The 8,582-nt window shown below is 33.9% G+C and overlaps 2 protein-coding genes across 5 annotated transcripts; one reads left to right on the forward strand and one right to left on the reverse strand.

The window, feature by feature from the left end:
- Positions 1-6: 6 nt before the first annotated feature.
- Positions 7-3,969, forward strand: LOC110032630 (R3H domain-containing protein 4-like). The gene is made up of 7 exons (XM_020736313.1): positions 7-163; positions 318-388; positions 501-609; positions 1,393-1,475; positions 1,865-2,023; positions 2,572-2,673; positions 3,629-3,969. The coding sequence occupies exons 1-7, from the start codon at positions 94-96 to the stop codon at positions 3,785-3,787; spliced, it is 753 nt and encodes a 250-aa protein (XP_020591972.1). The 5' UTR covers positions 7-93; the 3' UTR covers positions 3,788-3,969.
- Positions 3,970-4,132: 163 nt separating this feature from the next.
- On the reverse strand, positions 4,133-8,158 carry LOC110032628 (UDP-N-acetylglucosamine--N-acetylmuramyl-(pentapeptide) pyrophosphoryl-undecaprenol N-acetylglucosamine transferase-like). Of its 4 annotated transcripts, none has more exons than XM_020736310.1 (5): positions 7,137-8,158; positions 6,262-6,370; positions 5,639-5,774; positions 4,944-5,059; positions 4,133-4,408 (listed from the first exon to the last, which is right to left on the reverse strand). In XM_020736310.1, the coding sequence occupies exons 1-4, from the start codon at positions 8,057-8,059 to the stop codon at positions 4,956-4,958; spliced, it is 1,272 nt and encodes a 423-aa protein (XP_020591969.1). In that variant the 5' UTR covers positions 8,060-8,158; the 3' UTR covers positions 4,133-4,408; positions 4,944-4,955. The 4 variants fall into 4 exon arrangements, with proteins under 4 accessions (XP_020591969.1, XP_020591968.1, XP_020591967.1 ...); XM_020736309.1 differs by having other exon boundaries at positions 4,133-4,429; XM_020736308.1 differs by lacking the exon at positions 4,133-4,408 and having other exon boundaries at positions 4,844-5,059.
- Between the last annotated feature and the right edge of the window lie 424 nt (positions 8,159-8,582).

Genomic DNA, 8,582 nt, shown 5'->3' on the forward strand with positions numbered 1-8,582 from the left:
CGCTCTTCTCTCTAATCCGAGCTCTAAGAAATCTCTGCTCTGCATAAAACACTGTAGATCTCTCAGCTTGCAGTTTCTTTGGTTTTGATAACAATGGCGAACGCCGATATTCTGAAGATAGAGGAAAATCTCCTCCATTTCTCCATCTTTGACTTCCCTTCAGGCTGATCTTTTCTGCAAAACTCCTCCTTTTTTCTTATTATCATCATATTTTCCCAGTTCTGTAATAAGATTACAAAAAAAAAGATGGTTTTTTGGATCTGGGTTGACTCTTTTGACTTTATTGGTATTGAGCGTTCTGATCTCTTCCCTTTCAGGTGAGGGTTTGAAATCTCGCGGGCAGCTGATTGAGAGAAAGATTGAAGCTTTGGAGAAATTGGCTGGCAAGGTGATTTCTTTTGAATTTCTTTGAATTTTTACTTCCTTTTTTCTATTTTTTGTTTTCACTGAAAAGTTTAGGTTTTGATGATTTATATAGTAAATGGTTGTATGATGTTCAGGTTAGTAATAGAAGATCGCGTAGGTGGATGAATGATCGGTTACTGATAGAGCTGGTTCCACGCCTTAGAGTTGAAGAAATAAGAGGCTTATTTGCTCCACCTCCTTGGGGTAAATATCTACAGTATTACTCAGAAACTTTAAGTAGTTCACATATTTGTTTGATAACAATCATTTCTGTATATATTTGTTCTATGGTAGTAACTAATTCTTATGAGGATTCACTCTATAACATGATTTTAGTATATATAACTTCATCTAGCATCAATTGCATTGTTTTTTCTTGTATGCCCTGCATTATTCAATAGTTTTTTTGGGAAATTTACATGCATGGCATACAATTCCTATGTTTTTATATATCGAACACTCAAAGTTTGATATTTTACACTCTTAACAGCTTGTTGTCACAAACCTATGCATGAAGATGTGTATTTCATATTTAAACAGGTAGTGATTGTGGTATTTTTGATGCGATGTTAAAGATTTGAGTGATATGCATGTGGTTATGAATATTTAGGTGTTAGGTAAATACATTGAGATAATATTATAGCCATCCAATTGGAAATTTATGACACAGCAAAAGTTCGATTCTAGACAAGTTTCTTAAATTATAGGATCGATTTATGACACAGAAATCTTTTAAACCAAAGCTTAGGGGCCTCAAAACAATTTCTTTTCAGACCTTCTGTTTTGCAGCCACTGCCCATCATGCAATTACAGAATTGGCAGTTAAATAGATAAAATTGTTTCAACTTTTTGTATTTTTATAAATGAAATAAAAATTGGACCAAATTTGTGTTATGGAAACCAAGACTTCAATTTCTTGTTGCAATCTTTATTAGTTTTGGATATTTTCTGTATGTTTGATATGTGCTTCCATACTGACTTGTACAGGTGAAAGTACTCCTCTATCAGCATTTTGCATGACAAATGTTGCAGAATGGGATGCATTCAGGAGCATTGATATGGATAAAGAGGTCTCCATTTCTGTTCCCATATATATATTATTTTGATTATCTTTACACTTCACTCTTATTGCATTATAATCCTTTGCTTTTCTTGGTTGAGTCAAATATAAGGTTACTAGACTTTGTTATTACTGATTAAGAAGTCATAGGAGAGTTTAAACTAGCTAGAAAGCTTAATTGAGTTTTTTTCCGAGGTGATTACTATGATTTAATATCAATTTTGATCATAAATAGTATGGATGTTTGTTGAATTTAATATACACACCTTAATATATATATGTATATGGATACTATACATGTACATTTATGCATTTTAATATTTGATTGCTTTTTATTCGTATGGAGCTGGTTCTATATTTCTTAACATTCCATAACCTATTACCTTTTCTTCAAACAAGGCAAGGTTGATAGGAGCACTTGAGAAGGCTCCTTCAAGCATAAAAGAGAGTGTTGAGAAAGATAAGTTGGTGGTTTTAAATGCATGGCACCGAGTCGATTGTCGATCTCGGGAGGCATTTCGGCACAAATTGCTATCAGAATTGGTCGAGAATTATGAGGTATGGTGTTCATTCTAAAACATGCTCCTTCATCATTTGCTTTTTTGCATCTACTTCTTGTTGTTTTTAGTTATATTTGGTTTTCATCTAAGAGTTGCTCTATACCATACATCAACAAAATTCATGGAATTTAAGAGGTTGTTTTGAACCATTGGCCTTTCTTCTAAGGAAAGTGAGCAAGAATGATTGCAAAGTCATCTCTATATTTTTTTTTCTTCTTTTATGTAAGTTTTGGGTTCAATTCCTTGCTTTTTTGCATAATTACATTTATAATGTCCATATCTCTCCTATTTATATAACTAACACCCAACTGATATTGCCTAAGTCTTGAAAAGCACAACAAAACCTCAATCCATATTTTACACCTTCATCAAGTTTTTTTTTTCAATTATTACACATAAATACACAAGTTCAAAATACTAAATGTTTTTTTCTGTAAAAAAGAAAGTTTTGGGGGGTATATTAGTAAATCCTCTTTTTTTTTTTTGGGTTCAAAATATCATTTTTAACTTGTTTCTGGTTGCATTCAAAACTCTATTTTGTTTCAGGAGCAAATACAAGCTTTCATTAAGGATGGGAATGATGAAGATGTTCTTAAGCTGCATGTTCAGAACCCTTTTCACAGATTATTGCTGCATGGTGTATGCGAGGTAAATATTTTTCAGGAAAAAAAAAATCCTATACAAACTTCATATAGGAATTTCCGATACACAGCATCTGATTTGCTTACACGTGTCCATAACAATGTAGAAATCAATATATAACTATACTCAGAAATGGAGTTGGTGTGTTACATTGTGCGGTCTGTTAATTATGGTAATTTTAAGAGGTGAAGAATTTTGGGAGCTAGATTTTATTTATAACCGCCAGATTTGCTTTGAAATTAGTGCAATATATATGATTAAATTATAAAAGTTTAATTTGTATAAAAATCTTCCTGAGTACAATTTGGTGAGGATGGCATGACATTTTTTTCTATCTGAATAGATGTCAGGCTTCAAGACTTATTCATTTACTTATACGGGGGCATTTACATACATACAACCCAATTCCTTTGCATTTACATTTCTAACACCTAATCTTTTTAGGTTGATACCACCCAAATATTTCATATTACATCAAAAATACCACTATTTTAACTTTTAAAAAGTGATTCACTTTTTCATGCATAGGTATGTAAAAATTGAATTTTTGGTGTTAGATATGTAAATGCATAGAAGTTGAGTGTTATTTATGTAAATTATGTTTTTTTCAGTAGAAAATTGAAAGATTGATTGTCTCTTTTAGGTTTGTAGCACACAATTCTTATGGATTTACATGTCTCACACTTAAAACTTTCATATTTACAGACAACACTTTTGTGCTTTAAACCGATGCAAGAAAATGAGTATTACACTTTCAAAAACCGAAAATAATGCAAATAATGCTATGTGATATTGATGGTTTGAGTGTGTAAATTTGAAGGTTTAAGAGCGAGATATGTGAATGGTAAACACATAAGAATCATGTGCTATGCATGTATAATGCCTCAACAACATTCTATGTGTAATCTATTATTTTTGGTTAAAATTGTAATTTCTGATTTTTCTTTTTTGTTCATTGCAGTATTATGACCTGATATCCGCAACAGCTGCAGCAGAAAACTCCAACAGGTTGAAGGTGACGCAAATTAGAAAGAAAAGAAGCTCCAAAAAAGAAGCTCTTCCAGGCATCAGTCTATCTGAGTTTCTGAAGATTTCAAAGGATGGGTTTCTGATGGAATAAACCTTGTGAATTAATTAATTTGCATGAAAGGGAGAAGAAACTTCACAAAACCTGCATTGCACATATTCACATTTGGTTCCTGGGTACTGCTGTAAAATATATTGTGCAGGGTGTAAATTATGCTATTTTTTTTATAAATGTGTAAATCATGAACTTTTTGGTTCTGGGATGCATTTAACTTAAGTTTTTTTTTTTTTAATATTTTGAACAGTATATGTTAATCCATTGGATGATTATTCGCTTATTATAATTGCAATATTATTGTGATTAAAATATAGACTTCGGAATGGCTTCAAATTAAATACACCAAACATCAATGATATCTTGCATGTTCATGATGATTAAGCATGTCCCCGCACACATCTAAAGTAGGACTGGATGAGTAAAGAAGATGATATAGAAGAGTTCAATGTTATTTGAATGATAACTATAAAAGGCAATTTAATGACATTTTACCAATTATTTTCAAATTTTATAAGTACTTACACCCAATATACAAATGAAAATGTATGATTAAATATTTCTTCTTTATATAGTATAGCCTTTTAACCTACAGAATGTGCCAATCTGCAAAAAACCCCAGCTCGGGACTTGATGACCAAGGTAAGCAAAGCATGTAACCTGATTTCCAAAACCAGTGTGCTGTAAGATATGTAAATATACACAAATTAAATAGTATTTAATAAGACATTTCGAACTTTGTATGATTAATTATAGAGAAGGCCTAAAAAATATAAATTGACATGAAGAACTTCTCTTTGGCTAATTTTCTGGTTAAGGATACCATTTCCTTTGTAATTTACATATCTAACACCTGACCTTTGTTTTTTATAATAATACCACCCAAATCTTCCATTTCGCATCAAAATAACCACTACTTTTTAGCTTCTAAAAAGTGAAATACACATTTTGATGCATTAGTAAAACGGCATATATGTAAAACTTAAAAATTTAGGTGTTGACATATAAATACATAGGAATTAAGCGATATGTACCTACATCTTACTTTAAACACCTGATCATTACAAACTTTGTTGTTATGAAATACGGCTAAAATTTTCTCCAAAATATTGGGGCAGCTTTCTAAATGAGTAACAAGAAAGAGACTGAAATGAAAAAGAAAGAGAGGGAGTTTGAATCAGGAATGAATTTGTACCTTTGCGAGAGATTACTTTATAATAGAGAGAATAGACTCAGCTATATGAGAAGCAGCATTGGGTCGAGCAGCTCTTCTTGCCTTCTCAGACATTTCTTCCATCAGCTTATTATCACCTGAAACATTAAGAATGTGTGCATTTGATTGAGAAGGAGAAAGGAATCAGTGAATTACAGATTATTTTTGGCTAATCTAACTGTGAGAGCCTCTTTCTACTTTCAAAACATTCGGATCCCTGTTGTCATATGAAAAAAGAGTAATAATATAAATAAAATTTCATTTAAAATTCTTATTCTTACAATACCCTCTGATCATGAAATTCAACATAGGGACTAATATCGAACAATTTTTAAAAACCTACGACTAAAGTGGAGCAGTTTAAAACTGTAGGACTAATTTGGTCAAAAATGTCAACTTGTTTTAATATAACTTTTCAGCAATTTTGCAAAAACAGACTTTTATAATTACATAAAAAATGTTAACTTGTTTTAAGATAAATTTTCAGCAATTTTGAAAAAAAAAAAAAAACATGAGCTGAAATTAATAAATTGGAATGTTATGCAATTTAAGTATCTATTATCTACAATAAGTCGGCAGGTCAGCTAAGAGTTCCTTTTAAATTAAGGTTAATCGACCTAGTTGTCCGCCCACAGAAGCATCAAAACCAATAAGTTTTGTACAGAAACTGAACATACCTAACACATTATTTATGGCTGTTTGAAGACTACATGAATCAAGTTCTTCCTCTGTTAAGACATGTGCCCCTGCTAGATCTGCCATGGCATATGCATTCTTTGTTTGGTGATCATCTGTAGCAGTTGGTGATGGTATCTACACTAATGAAAAGGAAAAGTGAGTGCATAGTTCAAAAAAAAGCACTCTAAACATTGCTATTTATAAATCTAACGCTCTCCTTCGTCCATTTTTCAAATTCCGACTCAGATATTGAAATGCTCCTATACTGCATTTAGTATTGGCAAGGTATCAGACAACATAGGCCCAAAAGGCATGCTTTTCTCTGTGGGAGGATAAAATCTTGTCTTATAGAACAATTAAGGCCTCCATATCTCGAATCTTTATCAATTAACATAAATTAGATGAATTTCATGCTGATAGGCACTTGACATCTCTTAGAACCAGCCACATAGAACCTTTTTGTCCTTAGATGAGCTTCATGTGCAAAAAAGAATATCAGGGAGAGTGAGCAAAATTATAAAAAAGCTCAAGAAAAAAAAATATTTGCAAATATATTCAATTGTAATATATTCATACAATTAAAAGTTCAATATAGTGGAATGTAACAGCATTGTAAATTTACCAGAATTGAAGGCTTTCCAGCAGTAAGAATCTCTGTACAAGTCATTGCTCCAGCTCGAGAAACAACAAGATCAGCAGCACCATAAGCTAACTCCATTTCATCTAAGAACCTTCATAATATAGAAAATGTTTAGAAACCCTAAAGCATAGAAACCTTGCAAAAGAAAATTTTAGAAATACCCAATAGAACCTTTGCCGTGTGTATAGGCATCTAATATAAGGCAAAATCAGTCCGAGCCCTCAAAATTTCTCCACTAGATTTTCCCAAGTGATGATAACTTTGCATGTTTAATAATTGATCCTAATTTGTCATATAAAGATACAATAATGATCTAAAAGGGCAGGTAAATTTAAACAGATATCACCCAATTCTTCTGTATTTACATATCTAACACTTATACTTTAAATTTTACAGTTATACCACCCAAATCTTCCATATCACAAAAAAAAAAAAAAAAAAAAAAAAAAAAAAACCTTTTAACATTTAAATAACATTTAAAAAGTGAAATACACTTATTCATGCATGAGTAAGGTGTGATGTATTGAAGTTTAGATGTTAGATATGTAAATACATAAGAATTAAGTGGTCCGTATGTAAATCTTCTAATTATGGGGCATTTACATAGATGCCACCCAATTGCTACATTTAAACTTTGCTTTTTTACAATTGTACCACCCAAATCCTTGATATCACACAAAAAATAACACATTTTAATTTTTAAAAGGTGAAGTACACACTTTCGTGCATAGGTAAGGTGCAATTCATGTAAAAATTAAAGTTTAGAAATTAGATATGTAAATACATTAAAATTGAGTGAAGCAAAATAAGGCCTATAACAAAGTGAAGATGAAAAGAGCTTCAAATTGCTGACTTACGGTGTAAGAAACAATCTGGGATGGACCTTAGCAACACTTCTGACCTCCTGGAACCACTTCGCCCCCGTCTGCCAAATAATGAATCTGTTCTCATGCTTTGCAAGCATATCATAGCAAACCTCCAAGAAGGCACGATTCATGGCGTTAGCTCCGATCGAACCGCCGAGCACGAGAACCACCAGGGCTCTCTCACCGGAGTCGGGAAAGAAATGAGCCCTAGCGTCGGACTTGGACACACCTCCGCCGGAGCCACCACTGAGACGACGAGGGTTTCCGCAAACCACACACTTCTCTCTGGGGAAATACTTTATGCAAGCATTGAACGCGAGGAAAATCTTCTCGGCATAGGGAGCTAGGGCACGGTTGGTGATTCCAGGGTAGCAATTCTGCTCCTGAATGACGAGCATTATTCCGGATATGATGGCAGCGAAGCATACCGGGGCGGCTACGTAGGCTCCGGTGCCGATGACGACTTTAGGGCGGAGGTGGGAGAGGATGGCGGCGCTAGCGGCGATGGAGCGGATGAGTTGAATCGGAAGAAGGAGATTGAGAGGGGAGAGAAAAGGCCTGGCGAGGCGAACCTTCGGAACGGGAACAAACTCGTATCCGGCGGAAGGAACAACATCGCCCTCCATGCCGGTGGAAGTGCCGACGAACACAATGCGGGCATTAGGGCGGATGGTGCGGAGCTCGTCGGCGATGGCGAGAGCAGGGAAGATATGGCCACCGGATCCACCTCCGGCCAAGACTACGCAGAGATCGGTGGAGGGTTCTCTGGCGGAGAGAGCATGTGGGCGTAATTGCAGAGCGCGCTTCCTTAGATGGATTGCGCTTCCAGGAGAAGAGTGGAATGAAGTAGGAAATGAGTGGCAGTTTATCGAATTGGAGAAAGAGAAAAGGGTGGCGTTAGCGGTGGCGGCCATTGATGGAGTGATGGGGGCTGGTGGGATTGGAGGAAGGCGACATTGGAGTGGAATTTAGGGAGGAAGAAGGGAGAGAGCTGAACGAGGAAGAGGAGGAGGAGAGAGGGAAATTTTGAATTTTTAAACGTGAGGGGTACGAGAAAGTTTGAAATTACGGAAATAACCTTCTTTGAGAAACAAGTTTGGAAGGTTTGGAAGGGTGTTATTGTAAATTCATAAAAGAAATTAATGTAAATTGGAATATGCTGTAAGAAACGAGAAACGAAGGAAATGAGTGAATTTTGCATTATGAGTTATGATTAAAGGTTTTGATAGAGATTAAAGGGCAAGAATCATATGGATGTTGCTTTATTATTTTTTTTTATTATTGTCTTTTAAAATATAATTATTAGGGAGTTATTGCTTTAATTGTAATTTGTAAAACTATAAATCACTTACATTTTACTAAAATAAAATTCATAAGAATATTTTAAAATATTAAATATTTCATTTTTTTAAACTATATATATATATATATATATAT

The sequence above is a fragment of the Phalaenopsis equestris genome, unplaced genomic scaffold (assembly GCF_001263595.1).
Source record: "Phalaenopsis equestris unplaced genomic scaffold, ASM126359v1 Scaffold000988, whole genome shotgun sequence".
Classification (NCBI taxonomy): domain Eukaryota; kingdom Viridiplantae; phylum Streptophyta; class Magnoliopsida; order Asparagales; family Orchidaceae; genus Phalaenopsis; species Phalaenopsis equestris.

What these genes read in the sequence shown, in the direction of transcription:
- LOC110032630 (XM_020736313.1), top strand. Translation starts at nt 94, where the DNA reads ATGGCGAACGCCGATATTCTGAAGATAGAGGAAAATCTCCTCCATTTC. An exon ending in CATCTTTGACTTCCCTTCAG is followed by an intron (nt 164 to 317) that starts GCTGATCTTTTC and finishes CTTCCCTTTCAG; the next exon opens with GTGAGGGTTTGAAATCTCGC. An exon ending in AATTGGTCGAGAATTATGAG is followed by an intron (nt 2,024 to 2,571) that starts GTATGGTGTTCA and finishes ATTTTGTTTCAG; the next exon opens with GAGCAAATACAAGCTTTCAT.
- LOC110032628 (XM_020736310.1), bottom strand. Translation starts at nt 8,059, where the DNA reads ATGGCCGCCACCGCTAACGCCACCCTTTTCTCTTTCTCCAATTCGATA. An exon ending in CTGGAAAGCCTTCAATTCTG is followed by an intron (nt 5,775 to 6,261) that starts GTAAATTTACAA and finishes TCATTAGTGTAG; the next exon opens with ATACCATCACCAACTGCTAC. An exon ending in AGCCATAAATAATGTGTTAG is followed by an intron (nt 5,060 to 5,638) that starts GTATGTTCAGTT and finishes TTAATGTTTCAG; the next exon opens with GTGATAATAAGCTGATGGAA.